Source organism: Schistocerca serialis, chromosome 1 (genome assembly GCF_023864345.2).
Source record: "Schistocerca serialis cubense isolate TAMUIC-IGC-003099 chromosome 1, iqSchSeri2.2, whole genome shotgun sequence".
NCBI classification, from domain to species: Eukaryota; Metazoa; Arthropoda; class Insecta; order Orthoptera; family Acrididae; genus Schistocerca; species Schistocerca serialis.
In genome coordinates this window covers 1,154,543,444-1,154,567,114 of record NC_064638.1, presented here as the reverse complement: position 1 = coordinate 1,154,567,114, position 23,671 = coordinate 1,154,543,444, and the positions used below count along the sequence as shown (strand labels likewise).

At 42.3% G+C, this 23,671-nt stretch overlaps 1 protein-coding gene across 1 annotated transcript in view; it reads left to right on the top strand.

Annotated features, from left to right (window-relative positions):
* The window catches only part of LOC126456106 (proteoglycan Cow), a 320,501-nt gene that overhangs the window by 134,644 nt on the left and 162,186 nt on the right, over nucleotides 1–23,671 (top strand). The window contains exon 3 of the mRNA XM_050091862.1: nucleotides 21,520–21,622. Coding sequence (XP_049947819.1) covers nucleotides 21,520–21,622 — 103 coding nt within the window. The remainder of the gene's footprint in view (nucleotides 1–21,519; nucleotides 21,623–23,671) is intronic.

The following is a 23,671-nucleotide window of genomic DNA, read 5'->3' as shown; positions in this document are numbered from 1 at the left end:
TTATTTTTTTGTGTTTTTATTTTATTTTTTTTATTTTTTTGTTTTTTTTTCTTAATTTATATCTAAAAATTCCTCTATGGAGTAGAAGGAGTTGTCATTCAGAAATTCTTTCAATTTCTTCTTAAATACTTGTTGGTTATCTGCCAGACTTTTGATACTATTTGGTAAGTGACCAAAGACTTTAGTGGCAGTATAATTCACCCCTTTCGGTGCCAAAGTTAGATTTAATCTTGAATAGTGAAGATCATCCTTTCTCCTAGTATTGTAGTTATGCACACTGCTATTACTTTTGAATTGGGTTTGGCTGTTAATAACAAATTTCATAAGAGAGTATATATACTGAGAAGCTACTGTGAATACCCCTAGATCCTTAAATAAATGTCTGCAGGATGATCTTGGGTGGACTCCAGCTATTATTCTGATTACACGCTTTTGTGCAATAAATACTTTATTCCTCAGTGATGAATTGCCCAAAAATATGATGCCATATGCAAGCAATGAGAGAAAATAGGCGTAGTAAGCTAATTTACTAAGATGTTTATCACCAAAATTTGCAATGACCCTTATTGCATAAGTAGCTGAACTCAAACGTTTCAGCAGATCATCAATGTGTTTCTTCCAATTTAATCTCTCATCAATGGACACACCTAAAAATTTGGAATATTCTACCTTAGCTATATGCTTCTGATTAAGGTCTATATTTATTAATGGTGTCATACCATTTACTGTATGGAACTGTATGTACTGTGTCTTATCAAAATTCAGTGAGAGTCCATTTACAAGGAACCACTTAGTAATTTTCTGAAAGACATTATTGACAATTTCATCAGTTAATTCTTGTTTGTCAGGTGTGATTACTATACTTGTATCATCAGCAAAGAGAACTAACTTTGCCTCTTCATGAATATAGAATGGTAAGTCATTAATATATATTAAGAACAACAAAGGACCCAAGACTGACCCTTGTGGAACCCCATTCTTGATAGTTCCCCAGTTTCAGGAATGTGCTGATCTTTGCATATTATGAGAACTGCTTATTTCAACTTTCTGCACTCAACTTCCAGTTAGGTACAAATTGAACCATTTGTGCACTGTCCCACTCATGCCACAATATTTGAGCTTGTCTAGCAGAATTTCATGATTTACACAATCAAAAGCCTTTGAGAGATCACAAAAAATCCCAATGGGTGGTGTTCGGTTATTCAGATCATTCAAAATTTTGATTGGTGAAAGCATATATGGCATTTTCTGTTGAAAAACCTTTCTGGAAACCAAACTGACATTTTGTTAGTACTTAATTTTTACAGATATGTGAAGCTACTCTTGAATACATTACTTTCTCAAAAATTTTGGATAAAGCTGTTAGAAGGGAGATTGGACAGTAATTGTTGACATCAGATCTATCCCCCTTTTTATGCAAAGGTATCACAATAGCATATTTCAGTCTATCAGGGAAAATGCCCTGTTCCAGAGAGCTATTACACAGGTGGCTGAGAATCTTACTTATCTGTTGAGAACAAGCTTCTAGTATTTTGCTGGAAATGCCATCAATTCCATGTGAGTTTTTGCTTTTAAGCAAGTTTATTATTTTCCTAATTTCAGAGGGAGAAGTGGGTGAGATTTCAATTGTATCAAATTGCATAGGTATAGCCTCTTCCATTAACAGCCTAGCATCTTCCAATGAACACCTGGATCCTACTATATCCACAACATTTAAAAAATGATTATTAAAAATATTTTCAACTTCTGACTTTTTGTTCATAAAGTTTTCATTCAATTTGATGGCAATACTGTCTTCCTGTGCTCTTGGTTCACCTGTTTCTCTTTTAATAATATTCCAAATTGTTTTAATTTTATTATCAGAGTTGCAGATTTCAGACATGATACACATACTTCTGGATTTTTTAATAACTTTTCTTAATATAACACAGTAGTTTTTATAATGTTTGATAGTTTCTGGGTCACTACTCTTTCTTGCTGTCAGATACATTTCCCTTTTCTGGTTACAAGATATTTTTATACCCATAGTAAGCCATGGTTTGTTACAAGGTTTCTTACGAGTATATTTAACTATTTTCTTGGGGAAGCAGTTTTCAAATGCATTTACAAAAATGTCATGAAATAAATTATATTTTAAATTGGCATCAGGTTCACGGTACACCTCATCCCAGTCTAACTGCTGTAGGCTTTCCCTGAAATTTACAATTGTTAAATCATTGACTGAATGTACTACTTTGGAGGACTGTTTAGTATTGCTGAATGGAGTTATGTCATATATTGTAACTAGCTGTGCACCATGATCAGAAAGACCATTCTCAACAGGCTGAGCATTTATCTGGTTAAACTTATCTTGGTCTATAAAGAAGTTATCTATCATTGAGCTGCTATCCTTTACCACCCGAGTAGGAAAATCAATAACGGGTGTCAAATTGAAAGAACCGAGTAATACTTCAAGATCATTTTTCCTATTACCCTCTTTCAGAGAATCTACATTGAAGTCCCCACAAATAATAATTTGCTTCCCCCTGTCTGACAGATAGCACAACAAGGAGTCCAAATTTTTCAGAAATAGATGAAAATTTCCTGATGGGGACCTATATACAGTTACAATTATAAATGTGGCTTTATTTAATTTAAGCTCACAGGCACATGCTTCTATATGTTTCTCTACAAAAACTTTTTTGTTTCTATACTTTTTGCACAATGATAACTTTTGACATATATGGCAACTCCTCCTTTCTCCATATTTTCTCGAATTACATGTGCAGAGAGCTTATATCCACTTACATTTACCTTATCCATATCAGTAACAATGTGATGCTCAGACAGGCATAGTATATCTATTTCATATTCAGCTTCTAAATCTTCTAAACAAACCAGCTCATCTATTTTATTCTTTAAACTCCCAATATTTTGATGAAATATACTTACGTTATTTTTAATTATACTTTTATGAGAACCTTTCCTTATTCTAACATTTGCAGTACTCTCCTGTCTGAGTTTTCTCATTGTGCTTAGGCCTATTTCCAAGAGACGGGGGAGGAGGAGGTTGAGAAAGGAGGGGAGGACGATGTGGGTAGAGGAGGGGAGGAGCAGATGGACAGAGTGGGGCTGGATGACATGGACAGAGGTGGAGCAGCAGATTGGATAATAGAAGACCAGAATAAATATCTACATACACTGCAGCCTTCTGAGAAAAATAAGGATAAGCTGTAGGGAAAGAAGGGTAATATACAATATGTACAAGATCCAAGAGGGAACAATAAGACTGGAAGACCAAGAACGAAGTGCTCGGATTAAAAAGGCTGTAAGACAGGGATGTAGTCTTTTGCTCCTACTGTTCAATCTGTGCATCAAAGGAGTAATGATGGAAATAAAAAAAGTTCAAAAGTGGGATAAAAAATTCGAAGTGATAGGGTATCAATGACACAATTCGCTGATATTGCTATCCTGAGTGAAAGTGAGAAGAATTACAGGATGTGTCGAATGGAATGGACAGTATAATGAGTGCAGAATATGGACTGAGAGTAAATCGAAGAAAGAGGAAGATAATGAGAATTAGCAGAAATGGGAATACAGAGAAACTTATCATCAGAATTGGTGATCACGTGATAGATGAAGTTGAGGAATTCTGCTACCTAGGCAACAAGATAATTCAAGACAGACGAGCAATGAGAACATAAAGAGTAGACTAGCAGTGGTAACAATGGCATTCCTGGCCAGAAGAATTCTACTAGTACCAAACATAGGCCTTAATTTGAGGAGGAAATTTCTGATAATGTACGTTTGGAGCACAGCATTGTGTAGTAGTGAAATATGGACTGTGGGAAAACCGGAAGGGAAGAGAATCGAAGGGTTTGAGATGTGGTGCTACAGGAGAATATTGAAAACTAGGTGTTTTGGTAAGATAAGAAATGAGCAGATTGTTCGCAGAATAGGAAAGACTGACAAGGAGAAGGAACGGGGTCGTAGGACATCAGGGTATAACTTGAATGGTACGAGAGGGAACTATAGAGGGCAAAAACTGTGTACGAAGACTGAAAATAATTGAGGATTCAGGTAGCAAGTGCTTCTCTGAGATGAAAAGATGGGGCAGGAGAGGAATTCGTGGCACACCACATGAAACCAGTCAGAAGATTGTTGACTCAAAAGAGTGACCATCCTGTGTCTCAAAGCAACCTCTCTAAACTTCCCTTAAGACCGAAAAAAGTTACGATGGTACCCAGAGGCTTTGGCACTACAGTATTTTTTGTGTCTTCTTTGACACTGTAGAGTCATGGACACAGGATGTTCTTTGGTGGGCAGTATCCTCTTTCTACCACACAACTGCACACATATATTAACAGGGCTCTTTATTTAGTTGAACAGATAGCTGCTACTTAACTTTATAAGGGGTGTAGGACGTCAAACGGGCCGACATGGAGCAGGAGAGTCACCACAGAACATTTTAATTTCGCCTATACTTTTACAAATAAATTCATAAAACTTTGTCACCATGACCAGGAAGGATTGAGGACTCACACTTATCGCAGTGGAAGTTAAAAACGTAGCAAAATACCTTTTTTTACATGTGGAATTTCATCATTTTTTCACTTATTACTGGCTGCATTTCTTCCTATAGGTACACGTTTCTTACTAAGTAAGAGAGATTCTTCGATGAATTCTTCATAGCATACAAACAGTAGTTACAGGTGTATGAAACTCTAGAATTTTCCAAACCTATTAAAAAACTGTGGAAAAAATTGAGATAATGAACTATAAAACTTGAATTTTTTCTAAACATGAAGTTTAAAATGTAACATTTAATTTATGAAAAAATGAATGAACTAACTTCTAGAGTTTCATACATCTGTAAGTATGGTTTGTATGCTGTGCAAAAGTCATCGAACAATCCCTCTTACTTAGGAAGAAAAGTGTACCTATAGCAACAAATGCAGCCAGTGAAAAAAATGATAAATTTCACATGTAAAAAAAAGTGTTTTGTTACGTTTTTGAGCTTCCACTGCTATGAGTATGAATCCTGAATCCTTCCTGATCATGCTGTTAAAGTTTTATGAATTTATTTGTAAAATTATAGACAGTGGAAATTAAAATGTCCTGTGGTGCCTCTACTGCTCCAAGTCGGCCCGTTTGACGTCCTACCCCCCTTAAGACTCCATATTTTGTGGTAAAAGCACTTCCATTATCCTCACTGCTGGTGAAGTACAAGTCCCGCTATGTACTCTAATTTGGTTACAATGTAATGACAGACACCAGTTAGAATAGTGACTGAGCTAGTGACTACGACTGCGACTGAGTCCTCCAGTCAGCAGCGGCGAATTAAATACTTGCGGTCGAGAGGGCGTTGGCGGCGCGTTGCTTACGAGTCTGTCTTTGGCGACACCTTACGCCAGCACACTACTCTCTGGCGTCAGATGGACATACTTGCAAACTTGGTCGTTCAGTTCACTTGTTTTCCTTCACCATTCGTTGGGCAGTCAAGTTGCAACGATACGAAAATTTATGAGCATTTAGCTGCTGGCAAGAAGTTGTAACAGAAATTGCACATCAAAAACTATGGAAGTGGAACATACTGTCCCCCTTTAAAGCTGATGATGTGTATGATGGAAACTGTTAGTTACCGTGGTACAAAAGTTTTTATTGAAGCAGGAACTTATCGTGGTTCTGTGACGATTGTTATTAATTTACTGGAGTTTTCGTGGGACGCGAAGCCGCTCGGGAGACAGAGAGGGAGGGGCAGGGGCAGTGACAGAGACAGACACATGGGTGCCCGACCGCCAGACGTTGCGTCGCGGTGACTGGGGGAGGGTGAGTGCGACCGCTCGTCCGTGAAATGGACCCGGTGCCCACTTTCTGGCCGTATCTTCCGCCACACCGAGCTAGTCTGCCAGGGGAACGGCGTGGCCCTCAGCCAAATCGCCGCGAGTGATTGCAACAATTCAATTACAGGCGAGGGGAGTCGCGGCAAGCAGACGGAGAGACCCGTGAGCGCACTCTGTCGCTCCCACTGTTGTACGCACCCTGCCTCGTTATCCCTTAGCCGCCCAGTGAAAAGCCAAGGGTCCCATTTTGGCGAGATAAGCACGTGTTCCTTCACAAGGTGCTGTCAGTTTGACGGCATGTCAGTTTACTGTCACCGATAGCCTGATTCAGCTTCCTGGTAACACCTTCCGTGCGTTGAAGTAGTCCTGAGGATGTTCTGTTGCTCTGTAACTATCAAATGTCACCGCCCCATACGCGCAGCGTTTTACTTACATTTATGTCAATTACCTATGATCTTCATTTCATTTAGCATTGATTTAGCAATAATTCAGCCATCTTATATACACTACGTGATCAAAAGTATCCGGACACTTGGATGAAAATGACTTAAAAGATCGTGGCGCCCGCCATCGGTAATGCTGGAATTCAGTATGGTGTTGGCTCACCCTTAGCCTTGATGACGGATTCCATGGTCGGCCGCGGTGGCCGAGCATTCTAGGCGCTTCAGTCCGGAACCGCGCGACTGCTACGGTCGCAGGTTCGAATCCTGCCTCGGGTGTGGATGTGTGTGATGTCCTTAGGTTAGTTAGGTTTTAGCAGTTCTAAGTTCAAGGGGACTGATGACCTCAGATGTTAAGTGCCATAGTGCTCAGAACCATTTGGACAGATTCCACTCTCGCAGGCATACGTTCAGTCAGGTGCAGGAAGGTTTCTTGGGGAATGGCAGCTCATTCTTCATGGAGTGCTGCACTGAGGAGAGGTATCGATGTCGGTCGGTGAGGCCTGGCACGAACCCAAACATCCCCAAGGCGTTCTATAGGATTCAGGTGAGGACTCTGTGGAGACCAGTCCATTACATAGATGTTATTGTCGTGTAACCACTCCGCCACAGGCCGTGCATTATGAACAGGTGCTCGATTGTGTTGAAAGATGCAGTCCACATCCCCAAATTGCTCTTCAGCAGTGGGAAGCTAGAAGATGCTCAAAACATCAATGTAGGCCTGTGCTGTGATGGTGCCACACAAAACAGCAAGGGGTGCAAGCCCCCTCCATGAAAAACACGACCATACCATTACACCATTGCCTCCGAATTTTACTGTAGGCACTACACACGCTGGCAGATGACGTTCACTGGGCACTCGCCATACCCACACGCTGCTATCGGGTCGCCACGTTGTATACCGTGATTCGTCACTCCACGCAACGTTTTTCCACTGTTCAATCGTCCAGTGTTTACGCTCCTTACACCAAGCGATGCGTCGTTCGGCATTTATCGGCGTGATGTGTGGCTTATGAGCAGCCGCTCGACCATGAAATCCATGTTTTCTCACCTCCCACCTAACTGTCATAGTACTTGCAATGGATCCTGATGCAGTTTAGATTCCTGTGTGTTGTTCTGGATAGAGTGTGCCTATTAACACATTACGAACCTCTTTAACTCTCGGCGGTCTCTGTCAGTCAACAGACGAGGTCGGTCTGTACGCTGTTGTGCTGAACGTGTCCCTTCACGTTTCCGCTTCACTATTACATTGGAAACAGTGGACCTAGGGTTGTTTAGGAGTGTGGAAATCTCTCGTACAGACGTGTCACACATGTTACACCCAATCACCTGACCACGTTAGAAATCCGTGAGTCCCATTCTGTTCTCTGATGATGTCTAATGACTACTGAGGTCGCTGATACGGAGTACCTGGCAGCAGGTGGCAGCACAATGCACCTAAAATGAAAAAGTGTGTTTTTGGGGGTGTTCGGATACTTTTGATCACATAGTGTATTACACACTGCTCACCGTCAACAAACGTGAAGCTGCCAGCAAGTGTATTTGCTAAAGTCATCGAGATGAGCGGCGACTGGGAACTTGCAGCGCCCCACGGACGCCAGCTGGTGGGAACAGTATTATGGTATGACAGTCAGTGTCCTGCGCTTGCATGGCGTAGTAATTGAAGACACGCAGACGGTTGTGGACCACCTGCACCTCTTCATCCTCGATTTTTCCCCGAAGGCAATATCATGTTTCAGAAGTGTAACTGTCCGTGTCCCAAAGCCACAGTCGTGCTACAGTGGTTTGAGGAGAATGACACTGAACTCAAGTTGATGTCTTGGCCACCAAATTTACTTGATGTGAATCCGATGGAACCCATCTCGGTCGCTATAGTAGGGCGCCGTCACGGCGTACGCAAATCAGCGACCCGTTATGTACAGGAATTACGTGACTTGTTCTCAGACATACCTTCACAAGCCTACCAACGAACTGTAGAACAGATGATACGCAGAATCGATCATGTATTGCGTTCCAAAGCTATTCCAGCAAGCTATTAAGCCGGTGGTGATAATCTTTTGGCTCCTCAGTGTGTTTGCTCATCCCGCATCACATCGCCCCGGACAGTAACTCCTACGTGTTCTACCGTAGTTACAGTTACCAGTGGTTTTTAGGCAGTTCTGTAAGCGCACAGTGATGGACCACTCAGTGTGTTTATGCTCGTCCTTTATATTTAATCACTTTCAGCGTCAACTACCAGTCCGTGCACCATTCATATATACTATGCGGGTCTTCCAGGTCTGGGTCTGTACTCTTACCGCCACTCGGTCACGAGAGACACCATCCGTGCACTCCAAGGTCGTCTGCTGTCTTTCAGTTCCCGATCTTGCAGATGCCTGCACTCCCACTGTGCCCTGCAGGTCTGGGTCTACAGTCTCCTAGCGCTGTTAATGCTTTATCTTCCGTGAACAGTTTCACATAGTCTCCAATGTTGTCCTCTAGGTCATTAGTATAAATTGTAAATAGTTCCGCCCCTGCAACGCTCTCTTGGGGTTCTCTCGAAATTACCTATAGAGTTGTTTATTTTCTTCCAGCAAGAACGACGTTTCGAGTTACACGTGCAAAGAAGTCCTGAATCCAATCACACAGTGTACTAGACTAATGATAAGAAAACCAGCGGCTGTACTTGAATCCAACTTCGTTCATTCTTTTTAAAACATGCTACCGGTTTCGACACCAAATTCTGTCATCTTCAGGGCCCAAGCGTAACCTGCCATCCACAACTGTTTAGATGTTTGGATGGCAGGTTACGCTTCGTACCTGAAGATGACCCAATTTGATGTCGAAACTTGTAGCATGTTTTTAAAAGAATAAACGACTTTGGATTCAAATACAGCCGCTGGCTTTGTTATCGTTATTCAACTACTTCGTCTCCGCCTGCAGTCCCACTTTACTTAATGGATTACCCGAGAATCACAGAATGATCTGATACTGCATAAGCTGTAGATTTGCTCACTAATCGATAATGCATGTTTGTATCGAGTGCCTACGTGAAGCCAAGTTACATCCACTTGGGCACCGATATCTACGGCGCTGTGGATCTTATAGGCGAACACAACGAGCGAGGCTGCGGTTTACCGTTATTGAAACTCATATTGCTGATCACGTTATTCTGGATGCCGCGACTCTAGTGTGAGTTTAGAATCGACAGTTCAGGAGGGCCACACACTACGCAGTGCAGACAGAGGCATTGTTCGCCCGGCTTTGCTGGATAGTTCAGCAGCGTCACGCAACTCGAGGTATAAAACGCTCTTGTTTGAAGCAAAGCAAGTATCCACACGGACACTGAGACGAAGTCTCGATCACTGCTCAGTCTCAACACTGCAACTATTTTCACAAAACTAAGAAAACCACAACAACTGTTGATTGACTAGTAATTTATTCATGATAACCGGTTTCGGAATAATATAATTCCATCTTCTGGCTCATGCACTGTAACGGTGGAATGAATATCTTACAACTATGCATAAGCAGTCTTTCATAAACGAGAATGTAAGAGTGAACTGATGACCGGACATTACGCACATAGAGCGTAAAAGAACCAAGATTGTCTTCCACCCAGTATTGTCTTTGGATCCGAAAATTCCGCATCCGAGTTTATAAAATAGGGAACCTAAGAAGTTACAAAAAAGAAAATTTGTGAGAAAACCGCTATCCACAGAAACACGAATCATCTAAGAAGAATTAAAATGAGGAAAAGGAGCACACAACACGTGAAAGATATTTACATAGGAAAGCGACGACAGCCATCGTCTGGCTGTACCAGCAGGAAAACCGTTAACAGCTGCAGAGAGAGAGACCAGTTAGAGCGCGCGCCACACGTGACTCAAACACAGTTCTTGCACGCAGCTGTGGTAGGTGGAACACTTAAAACCTGCAGCGGGGAAGTCTAATGAAGGGGCATGGATACTCTAAACACTTGGGAGGAAGAGATCATGAACATTTAGATACAAAATACAGAGGTGTGTAACCAACACATTGACCAATTTTATAGAAACAATCTGACCACTTAACAAATTACATTTTAAATGCGAACATTTTAGGTTAGGCTTTAGCATGAGTGTTATTGATATCGAATGAAACAAGTTTACTGTTACCAGTCGGTTTTTATGTATATGCACAACGCATATCTAAGATTTAAACTTCCACCTTCAGTGGGTTGTTTTCGAAATCGGCCTTATGCAAACACGATTAGTTTATTTTTATATTTACCCAGACATGTTTCGACACCAATGTTCCATCTTCTGTGGGTCAAATTTTTATTTCTGTAAAGTACAATATCACATTTGTAATAATTTAACTGCTGTAGGACTAAGTAATAAAATATTTGCAATATTGTATTTCTTACGCCTACAGCAGTTAAATTATTACAAATGTGATGATGTACTTAACAGAAATAAAAATTTGACCGACAGAAGATGACACATTGTTGTCGAAACATGCCTGGGTAAATATAAAAATTAACTAATCTTGTTTGCATAAGGCTGATTTCCAAAACAACCCAGTTTTTAAATCGCAAACACGGAAGAACGAAAAGAGAAGCTTTAAACCTTAGTAAAATGAGTATTCCATCATCAGTTGAATTTACATGCATTAGTACGACATTGTGTGTGTGTGTGTGTGTGTGTGTGTGTGTGTGTGTGTGTGTGTGTGTGTGTGTTTTGTGTTACGACTTTGGGGTAACGTGTCGCTCTGTCTCCAGTGATCACAGCCCCCTTCCTCTGTTGTAATATATCACATATGAACTGTCATACTTTGTAAACAGAGATCGTGTCTAGAAACTACTTTACAGACATCTTTTTCTCCATCGTATGGCGGTTCACATGTGATGTATTACAACAGAGGACGGGGCCTGTAACCACTGGCGACAGGTTACCCCCAAGTCGTAACACACACACAAGTCGTACTAATACATGTAAATCCACATGAAGATGGAGATTTGAACCTTCGCAATGCAATGTCGATGTAAATAGATAGCGTCCGTTAACGGTAAAAGTGTTTCATTCGATAACAAATAACAGTTATGAGAGAAACAGTGAGAAATTTTACGAAATGTTGTACAGTTTTCTACCGTTGAAATATTTTAGCTAATTACGACATATTTCAGGTTACCGCTGAAGTAAAGTTTTTTTCAATATTTTGTCTGTTTTGGAGCATTGTTCATCTCTGTCGTAAATTCTGTACCGGATTCAGAGTATCTTACTGAGCGCTTATTGGCCAGTCACGCATCGAACAGCTGAAGGCGAAGTACTGAAAGGAGACGGGGTTGCAGTTGCGGTTCCCGACATTGATTCCCACGGCGAGTGTTGCGAGCGAGCGCCGCTGACCGTACAACCGCAAAGTGCTTCGCTGTTCCCCTTCATTAACCATCCGGCTACCGCCGCACACTCCCGCCTGCAAGCCGTCTGACGCGACGAAAACTCTCACTGTAGCACTTAATTCAGCAGCGTAACACTAGGCCTGTGTTGGTCGAATACTTGGCGAGTATGTTAATCTCGCCTATCCAACCTTTTTTAGCATGCTGCAGGAAGAGAGTTCATAAAATGAACAAAACTAAAACAAGAGTAGGGGACGTGGTCGAATAAAACAAGACGACGCAGAGGAAATTAGAGTACAAAAAAATGGCTCTGAGCACTATGAGACTTAACTGCTGAGGTCATCAGTCCCCTAGAATTTAGAACTACTTACACCTAACTAACATAAGGACATCACACACATCCATGCCCAAGGCAGGATTCGAACCTGCGACCGTAGCGGTCGCGCGGCTTCAGACTGTAGAGCCTAGAACGAAATTAGATTACAAATTGATACTCTAATCGTAGATGAGTTCTGTTATTTGCTTAGCGCTGTAACTGATCATGTCCGAAATGGAGAGGGTATAAAATGGAGAGTGGCAACAGCAAGAAAAACATTTCTCTAAAACAAAATTTTGTCATCAAAGAATATAATTGGGTCGTTTAAAAAATTGCTCCCAGTCACATTTTTCTTTTATTTATGTATTTATTTCTTTCCTGCATCACGCATTTCGGGAAATGATTTCCATTTTCAGGTGGGTTTTTCGTCTATTATGGCACTTACGGGTAATGTTTTTTATGTTTGAAGTGTTGCATTATTCTGTTTCCTCTACTGTAACAACACATGTAGTATTCAAGTAATGCAGCAACTCACAGATCGCCGGCCGTGGTGGTCTAGCGGTTCTAGGCGCTCAGTCCGGAACCGCGCGACTGCTACGGTCGCAGGCTCGAGTCCTGCCTCGGGCATGGATGTGTGTGATGTCCTTAGGTTAGTTAGGTTTAAGTAGTTCTACGTTCTAGGGGACTGATGACCACAGATGTTAAGTCCCATAGTGCTCAGAGCCATTTGAACTCACAGATCGAAATCATCACGCGTAAATGCTATAACACACGGAAAAATGCACTCGAAAATGGGAATGGTTTCCCTAAACCTTTCGTGCAGAAGATAAATAAATAAAAGAAAAACCATGACCGGCAGCAGCAAACGCTATTTTATGAACAACAAACCCATTGCTCTTACCGTCCTAGGCTTTCACCGATCATTTCTAAATGATAACATAAAACATATAAATTTCGCAAGTCTCTTCTGATGATATTTGTCTGGAGTGAACCTTATTGGAAGTGAAAGTTGGGCGATAGAGAATTAAGAAAAGAAAAGAATAGAAGCTTTTGAGTTGTCGTGCTACAAAAGAATGCTGAACATTGAATGGGTAGAGCTTGTAACTCATGAGGAGGTACTACATAGGATTGGAGAGAAAATAGATTTACGACAGAAACTGACAGAAAGAAGGGATCTATTCTATCTCTCCTGTTTCCGGATATAATTTAATTTTTAATTTATCCTTTGAAAAATAATCTTTAAACTTGAATAAAATAGATATTACTATTATCTCTTTGCATGGGATTAATTCTTGAAATGAAAATGTCTGACCTTTACATAGAGATTTTTTTACGTGGTGTGCAGTATACGTACGGTGGGGAGAAGTATAAAGCTTGTCATATCATCCTAGATGAATAATTGTTACTCTTCTTAAATAAGCTGAAAACACTTGAAATTCTGATGTTATTAATCTTACTTCATTACGTAAAGGCGTTTTACTGAGAAAAAAGTTCGAATTCTCGAAACAAGATTCTATACTCCTAGATAAGTTTAGCCAAAGACTATCTGCGCTGTTTTTAATCTATTAACTGAAGAAGCTAATTTGAAAACACAATACTCCCGTGCGCTGCAGTGCTGGAAGAGAAAATACTTCACTCCAAGTCGCACGTCTTTCGCGCAGTTGAAATAATTTAAAATGTACTGCGTAATGGCGGCGGCTGCAGTTAGCCAGCGATGTTCCTTCCGTTCCTGCAAACTGAACTAAATTATGAAAAGGACTGCATTATTGAACATGTTGTATTACCAATACACATTAAATAATTTCATCACAAATTTTGATACGTACATTAAAGTATTTGTAACGTTTATTCACCTCCTGTTCTATAGCAGTCCGTACCAATTACATAGTCAACCGATCACAGAGACAGCTACTATCAGAGAAAGCGAACTTTTTTAATGGCGTTCTTTAAAAACATGAATAGCATGAAGATATAAGATAATAATAACTGATTGTTCTTTGTGTCATGAACATAAGAGCAGAACATGTTTTATTCTCTGGTACATGATACACAAGCAAACACCGTCCGAACAGACTTTGAAGGCCCAACAGTAGCGACCGGCCACCGTGTCATCCTCATCCTTTAGGCGTCACCGGATGCGGATATGGAAGGGCGTGTGGTCAGAACACTGCTCTTCCTCCCCCCTCCCTCCACCGTTGTCAGTTTTCGTGACCGGTGCCGCTACTATTCAATCCAATATCTCCTCAATTGGCCTCACAAGGGCTGACTTCACGCCTCTTGCCAACAGCACTTGGCAGCCCCAGACGGTGACCTATCCAAGTGTTGGGCGACTGATGGGCCGTTGGCGAAATATGATATAGTAGTTGCTAGTATTATCGTAAAGGAGCATCTCTCATATTCTAAATGTCACATACAATGAAGCGCCGAAGAAACTGCAATAGGCATGCGTATTATACAGACATATGCAAACAGGCTGTACACGGAGCTGCGGCCTGCAACGCCTACATAAGACAAGAAGTGTCTCGCGCAGTTGTTAGCTCGGTTACTGCTTCTACAATCGCGGATTATCAAGACTTACGTAAGTTTGAACGTGGTGTTAGGTGTTATAGCCGGCGCACGAGCGATGGGACGCAGCATCTCCGAGGTAGCGATGAAGTGGGGGTTTTCCTGTACGACCATTTCAAGAGTGTACCGTGCATATCAGGAATCCGGTAAAACATCAAATCTCCGACATCTCTGCGGCCGGAAAAAGATACTGCAAGAACGGAACCAAGGACGACTAAAGAGAATCGTTCGATTTGACGGAAGTGCAACCCTTCCACAAATTGCTGCACATTTCAATGCTGGGCCATCAACAAGTGTCAGCGTGCGAACCATTCAACGAAACATCATCGATATGGGTTTTAGGAGCCGAAGGCCCACTCGTGTACCCTTGATGACTGCACGACACAAAGCTTTACGCCTCGCCTGGGCCCTTCAACACCGACATTGGACTGTTGACGACTGGAAACATGGTGTCTTGTCGGACGAGTCTCGTTTCAAATTGTATCGAGCGGATGGACATGTACGGCATAGAGACAACCTCATGAGTCCGTGGACCCTGCATGGCAACAGGGAACTGTTCAAACTGGTGGAGGCTCTGTAATGGTGTGGTGCGTGTTTATTTGGAGTGATATGGGACCCCTGATACGTCTAGACGCGAGTCTGACAGGTGAGACGTATGTAATCACCCTGTCTGATCACCTCCATCCATTCATGTCCATTGTGCTTTCCGACGGACTTGGGCAATTCCACCAGGCGACACCCCACACGTCCAGAATTGTCTCAGTGTGTCTCTATGAACACTCTTCTGAGCTCAAACACATCCGCTGGCCACCAAACTCCCCAGACACTAATATTATTGAGAGCATCTGGGCTGCCTTTCAACGCGCTATTCAGAAGAGATCTCCACTCCTTCGTACTCTTACGGATTTATCGACAGCCCTGCAGAATTTATGGTGTCAGTTGCCTCCAGCTGTACTTCAAACATTAGTCGAGTCCATGCCAGGTCGTGTTGCGGCACTTCTTAGCGCTCATGGGAGCTCTACACTATATTGGGCAGGTGTACCAGTTTCTTTGGTTCTTCAGTGTACTTTGCATTACACATAATATATGTACATCTTACGTTATAATTATTCTTGTTGACGGTTTTTCACACAATTTCATACGTCCATTCGTATGAGAATGCTACAGATAGGTTGATATGACACATTCTGAGGCATCAAGGAATCGCGAACTTGGTAAACGAAGTAAACATTCTTCGAATTTCATGCGGAAGGGTAGCATTCTACACAGCCTCTAATTGTGTCCAAGATAAAATAAAACATTATGTATCCACTCAACATTCCTTCCAACATCTGGGTCTGAGACTACAAGCTCACTTTGTCCGCACGTATGAAATACATTCTGCAAAAAACTGAAAATGCAGTCCAAAAAGTTCAAATGTGTGTGAAATCTTATGGCCCTTAACTCCTAGGTCATCAGTCCCTAAGCTTACACACTATTTAACCTAAGGACAAACACACACACCCGTGCCCGAGGGAGGACTCGAACCTCCGCCGGAATCGGCCACACAGTCCACAACTGCAGCGCCCCAGACCGCTCGGCTAATCCCGCGCGGCGAAAAGGCAACTGATATTATACATTTTGGGGCGGTGGCGGCACAAGAGGATGTACGAGTATATACAGGTTGTTTCCGTAAGAGCGTGCAAAAATGTAACAGGACATAGAGAATGTTCCACTGAACAATTTGAGATAGGGAACCTGGGGCCGGCCTGAGTGGCGATGCGGTTCTAGGCGCTTCAGTCTGGAACCGCAAGACCGCTAAGGTCGCAGGTTCGAATCCTGCCTCGGGCATGGATGTGTGTGATGTCCTTAGGTTAGTTAGGTTTAATTAGTTCTAAGTTCTAGGGGACTGATGACCTCAGATGACCTCTGCAACCATTTCAGTACTGTATTTCCTGGTCGCTGGATTGGAAGAAGAGATCCTGTTCCATGGCCTTCGAAGTCACGTGACCTGAATCCTCTTGATTCTTTCCTATGGGAATATCTAAAGTCACCTGTGTATGAGATCCAAGTGGATACGGAGATGGAATTAGTTGCCAGAATTGTAGCTGCCTGTGATGTGATTCGAAACACACCAGGGATATCTGTCAGAATGATACAGAATCTTGTTCGCCGATGTCACGCTTGCATTGGGGTTGAAGGCGGTCAGTTTCAGCACATTTTGTAAGATACAGTACAAATGGGACGTTCATTGTGTCAGTGATGGTATTTGCAGATGACTGTAAGTAATGAAAATAAAAAAGTACACAGTAATATGATTTCATTCCTATTACCTCCTTAAGGTGGGTTCTCTGACCCGAGGTTCGCTACCTCAAATTGTTCAGTGCAGCATCATCTACGTTCTGTTACATTTCTACACGCATTACGGAAACACCCTGTATATCGTATTCTAATCCGGCAATATATGGACCACGGTTGCCTTTACTATGGCTCGGCCATTGAGTCTGCTCTACAAACGCTTGACGGGTGCCAGTATAAAGCTTGCAGGTGCTGTCTGGATGCTCCACGGTCAACCTGTCTGAATGCTCTTTTTGCCAAAGCTAATGAGCATCCAAACACAGAGGTATTACATTGGCTCCAAATGCCTACTCAGACTCGCACTGCTCGTGCAGGATCCTTTGGAGGATATGCGTACTGGATGAGAAATGCTTCTCTAGAAGATACTTGTTTATAAAGGAACTTCCGCCACTAGCCTACATGTTTTGCAGTATTTCACCACTGTACGACCGAAATGTAACAGCGTCGCACGGTCAGTATCTCAAGATAGATTACAGGAATTCGACAACGAATTTAGACATTCGTACGGATGGGTTACACCATACGTGGAATAGGAGCGTGCAAGAAAGGTCTCTTCAAGTGAATTGAAAAATGCGCACCGTCTCTACACAGATGGATCTCGTACTTCAGATGGCGTGCGCAGCGCGTACTGTGACGAACAGACACGCCCTGGTGGCCAATTCCAACTCCCTCATTATTCTGACTGATTCGCGATCAACGTTGATGCTCGTACAGAATCACACCGTCAATAATATCAATAATTATTTGATTTATCGTAGTATAGACCGGATTAGAACTACAGCGCCGTGCAAGAAAATCCTGATGCTATGAGCAAAGGGGCACTGCAGTATCATGGTCAACGAAATTTGTTGAAGCTCTCGCTAAGAGTGCCATACAGCGCGGACAAAGACGTACGAATATGCTCCTTACACAGACGCTCTCAAAGTTACGCGGCGGCAGATCACAACCTTGTGCAACAAGCGGAGCCTATCGTGTCAGTATAGGGGAATAGACCCCCATTCGGATCTCCGGGAGGGGACTGCCAAGGGGGAGGTTACCATGAGAAAAAGATTGAATAATCAACGAAAGGATAACGTTCTACGAGTCGGGGCGTGGAATGTCAGAAGCTTGAACGTGGTAGGGAAACTAGAAAATCTGAAAAGGGAAATGCAAAGGCTCAATCTAGATATAGTAGGGGTCAGTGAAGTGAAGTGGAAGGAAGACAAGGATTTCTGGTCAGATGAGTATCGGGTAATATCAACAGCAGCAGAAAATGGTATAACAGGTGTAGGATTCGTTATGAATAGGAAGGTAGGGCAGAGGGCGTGTTACTGTGAACAGTTCAGTGACCGGGTTGTTGTAATCAGAATCGACAGCAGACCAACACCGACAACGATACTTCAGGTATACATGCCGACGTCGCAAGCTGAAGATGAAGAGATAGAGAAAGTGTATGAGGATATTGAAAGGGTAATGCAGTATGTAAAGGGGGACGAAAATCTGATAGTCATGGGCGACTGGAATGCAGTTGTAGGGGAAGGAGTAGAAGAAAAGGTTATAGGAGAATATGGACAAGGAATGAAAGAGGAGAAAGACTAATTGAGTTCTGTAACAAGTTTCAGGTAGTAATAGCGAATACCCTGTTCAAGAATCACAAGAGGAGGAGGTACACTTGGAAAAGGCCGGGGGATACGGGAAGATTTCAATTAGATTACATCATGGTCAGACAGAGATTCCGAAATCAGATACTGGATACCAGGAGCAGATATAGACTCAGATGACAATATAGTAGTGATGAAGAGTAGGCTGAAGTTCAAGACATTAGTCAGGAATAATCAATACGCAAAGAAGTGGGATACGGAAGTACTAAGGAATGACGAGATACGTTTGAAGTTCTCTAACGCTATAGATACAGCAACAAGGAATAGCGCAGTAGGGAGTACAGTTGAAGAGGAATGGACATTTCTAAAAAGGGCCATCACAGAAGTTGGGAAGGAAAACATAGGTACAAAGAAGGTAGCTGCGAAGAAACCATGGGTAACAGAAGAAATACTTCAGTTGATTGATGAAAGGAGGAAGTACAAACATGTTCCGGGAAAATCAGGAATACAGAAATACAAGTCGCTGAGGAATGAAATAAGTAGGAAGTGCAGGGAAGCTAAGACGACATGGCTGCAGGAAAAATGCGAAGACATCGAAAAAGATATGATTGTCGGAAGGACAGACTCAGCATACAGGAAAGTCAAAACAACCTTTGGTGACATTAAAAGCAACGGTGGTAACATTAAGAGTGCAACGGGAATTCGTGTTAAATGCAGAGAAGAGAGCAGATAGGTGGAAAGAATACATTGAAAGCCTCTATGAGGGTGAAGATTTGTCTGATGTGATAGAAGAAGAAACAGGAGTCGATTTAGAAGAGATGGGGGATCCAGTATTAGAATCGGAATTTAAAAGAGCTTTGGAGGACTTAACTGTCCAATAAGACAGAAGGGATAGATGACATTCCATCAGAATTTCTAAAATCATTGGGGGATTGGCAACAAAACGACTATTCACGTTGGTATGTAGAATATATGAGTCTGGCGACATACCATCTGACTTTCGGAAAAGCATCATCCACACAATTCCGAAGACGGCAAGAGCTGACAAGTGCGAGAATTATCGCACAATCAGCTTAACAGCTCATGCATCGAAGCTGCTTACAAGAATAATATACAGAAGAATGGAAAAGAAAATTGAGAATGCGCTAGGTGACGATCAGTTTGGCTTTAGGAAAAGTAAAGGGATGAGAGAGGCAATTCTGACGTTACGGCTAATAATGGAAGCAAGGCTAAAGAAAAATCAAGACAAGTTCATAGGATTTGTCGACCTGGAAAAAGCGTTCGACAATATAAAATGGTGCAAGCTGTTCGAGATTCTGAAAAAAGTAGGGGTAAGCTATAGGGAGAGACGGGTCATATACAATATGTACAACAACCAAGAGGGAATAATAAGAGTGGACGATCAAGAACGAAGTGCTCGTATTAAGAAGGGTGTAAGACAAGGCTATAGCCTTTCACCCCTACTCTTCAATCTGTACATCGAGGTAGTAATGATGGAAATAAAAGAAAGATTCAGGAGTGGAATTAAAATACAAGGTGAAAGGATATCAGTGATACGATTCGCTGATGACATTGCTATCCTGAGTGAAAGTGAAGAAGAATTAAATGATCTGCTGAACGGAATGAACAGTCTAATGAGTACACAGTATGGTTTGAGAGTAAATCGGAGAAAGACGAAGGTAATGAGAAGTAGTAGAAATGAGAACAGCGAGAAACTTAACATCAGGATTGATGGTCACGAAGTCAATGAAATTAAGGAATTCTGCTACCTAGGCAGTAAAATAACCAATGACGGACGGAGCAAGGAGGACATCAAAAGCAGACTCGCTATGGCAAAAAAGGCATTTCTGGCCAAGAGAAGTCTACTAATATCAAATACCGGCCTTAATTTGAGGAAGAAATTTCTGAGGATGTACGTCTGGAGTACAGCATTGTATGGTAGTGAAACATGGACTGTGGGAAAACCGGAACAGAAGAGAATCGAAGCATTTGAGTTGTGGTGCTATAGACGAATGTTGAAAATTAGGTGGACTGATACGGTAAGGAATGAGGAGGTTCTACGCAGAATCGGAGAGGAAAGGAATATGTGGAAAACACTGATAAGGAGAAGGGACAGGATGATAGGACATCTGCTAAGACATGAGGGAATGACTCCCATGGTACTAGAGGGAGCTGTAGAGGGCAAAAACTGTAGAGGAAGACAGAGATTGGAATACGTCAAGCAAATAATTGAGGACGTAGGTTGCAAGTGCTACTCTGAGATGAAGAGGTTAGCACAGGAAAGGAATTCGTGGCGGGCCGCATCAAACCAGTCAGTAGACTGATGACAAAAAAAAAAAAAACTTAGGGGAAGACGTGATGCAACTATACCGCGAAGCATCCCTCCGCCACTGTGGTACTTCGTTGGTAGGTACCGACTGCAACTGTACCGGCAACAATTGACCGACTCATCCCTCTGCGATTGTGGGATGATATCGGTAACATCATTTTCGGCTGCTCATTGCGATACCAGGCGACAACCGAATTACTACACTGCTTAGCACTTCGCGGTCATTTTCCAAACAGAGTACAGAGAGTATTTACAGCGAATGTGTGTGTGTGTGTGTGGGGGGGGGGGGGGGGCACACTATATCTTTTGTTTAGTAAATAAGTGTTACCTGCTATAATTTGTAGCATCGCATATATTGGAGGCTGGTTGAGTGGATCATGCCCAAAGTTCAAAAATAAAAAGGAAAATAAACATTTGACCAGGAATACCTTGTTAAAAAGAAACTGTGGGTATGAATTGGGATGTACAACCCTTGTTGCGCTCTATTTAGTATTATTTGCGAAGCGACAAATGATGGTTGCGTTATTACAAGCTACCACACTTCGTGTCCGTTGAGACATTTCTTTCATACTCGCAGATGCAGACGCTGTCTAAACTCTCGAGCCCTATAGCTAGTTGTTGACCATTGTTATTATCAAAAGAGTTACCTATCTTGTGTAGCTACATTAAGCTCTCACGACATAATTGTTTGTTGTCGCTCTTTTGCTGTAACAATGATTCCCATCTGTGGCACCCTGTCACTTTAACAATCTGTTTGCTCTCCTCCTGTTCCAGGTGACCTGTGCCGTCCTCTGAACTGCAAGAAGAAGGAGCTGTGTCTTCTTGAAGATGCATTCACCGCTGTCTGTGTCAGCAAGAAAGAGCTACACAAGAACGGGTAAGTGCCTCGGAACATTTTCACTGCGCGTGTGAACGTGGATAATTTTATTCTGCGAATGTTACAGGTATCATAAATGCACTACAGGGCAAGGCGCTGACACGAGTGTATTTCTTCTTGGCCGTATTAAGGGATTTTTTTTTTCAAAATTTTCCACGTGGATATTCACTACAACGGCGCTGAATCGTTTCTCATAGCCACGCCATCAGTATGTTCATAGAATCTATTGCCCACCTGAAAGCTGACCCCTTAGAAAAATTGTACAAGACTGAGCTTAAACTAACACACAATAGTTTTAGCGCAACGCAATCTGACTTTCAAAAATCCCTACAAAAGAAATGCCCTGACTAACATTAACCTGTACCTTTCACAAATCACTTACCTCACAAAATCTTCGTTACTCAAGCTACTGCAATACAGCGGGCGCCACTACTGCCAGCTAAATAAAAGATTCACACTACGGAAGGCACTAACTACTGATAGGCATAGTTAGCAATTGAAAGATGTTAATAGAGAACAAACAATGTATTTACCTTAACAGTCATGATATATATAGCAGTTCATGACATCCAGTGTTACAAATTTCAAAACTCCGCCATCTCTCTCCCCACATCCACCACTGCTGGCGGCTCACCTCCAACTGCGCAACGCTACGCGCTGTTCACATCCAGCTGCCGCTGCCCAACACTACAATGGCAGACAATAATGCAAACTAGCCACAGACTGCACACAGCACAGCCAGTGATTTTCATACAGAGAGCGCTACGTGGCGGCGGCGTTACCAATATAAGAACCTAAACAGCCTACTTACAAAGCAAGTTCCCTGCTCCAACGGCAGGAGTATACAAAATATCCTGCACTGGCGGGGAAGTGGTACTATTATTATTATTATTATTATTATTATTATTATTATTATTATTATTGAGAGTTGTCGGCGTGTGACTGGTTTGATGCGACCCTCTGCGTATTCCTCTCCTGCGTCAACTTCTTAATCTGAGAGTAGCACTTGCATACGTTCTCCACAGTTGTTTGCTGTCTTCCCCTAAAAGTTTTAGCCTCTACAGCTCCCTCTAGCAACATAGAAGTCACTCCCTGACTTCTTAACACATGTAGCATTCTGTCCCCCCTCCCTGCCAGTGTTCTCTCCGTATGTTCCTTTTATCGCCGGTTCTGCAGGGACCTTGCTCCTTTATTCTCGGATCTGTCCACTCCTTAATTTCGTCTACTTCGTGACCACCAATTTTGATAAGTTTATCGCTGTTCTTACCTCTGTTACTGCCGGCCGGTGTGGCCGTGCCGTTCTAGGCGCTTCAGTCTGGAGCCGCGTGACCGCTACGGTCGCAGGTTCGAATCCTGCCTCGGGCATGGTTGTGTGTGATGTCCTTAGGTTAGTTAGGTTTAAGTAGTTCTAAGTTCTAGGGGACTGATGACCTCAGATGTTAAGTCCCATAGTGCTCAGAGCCATTTGAACTTCTGTTACTCGTCAATAGTTTCGTCTTTCTTCGGCTTGCTCTCAATCCATATTCTGTACTCATTAGACTGTTCATTCCATTTAGCAGATCATGTACTACTTCTTCACTTTCACTCAGGATAGGAATGTTATCAGCGAATCGTATCATTGATTCCTTTCACCTTGAATTTTAATTCCACTCCTGAACCTTTCTTTTATTTCCATCATCGCTTCTTCCATGTACAAATAGAAGAGTACGGGGGCGAAAGACTACATCCCTTCTTACACCGTTTTTAATCCGGGTACCTCGTTCTTGATTTTCCACTCTTATTATTCCCTCTTGGCTCTTGTACATATTGTATTATTACCCGTCCTTTCGTATAGCTTACTCCTATTTTTCACAGAATTTCGAATATCGTGCACCATCTGACAGGTCGACAAATCCTATCAACGTGTCTTAATTTTTCTTTAGTCTTGCTTCCATTATCAACCGAAATGTCAGGATTGCCTCACTGCTGCGTTTACCTTTCCTAAAGCCAAACTGATCGTCATCTAACACATCCACAATTCTCTTTTCGATTCTTTTGTAGATTATTCCT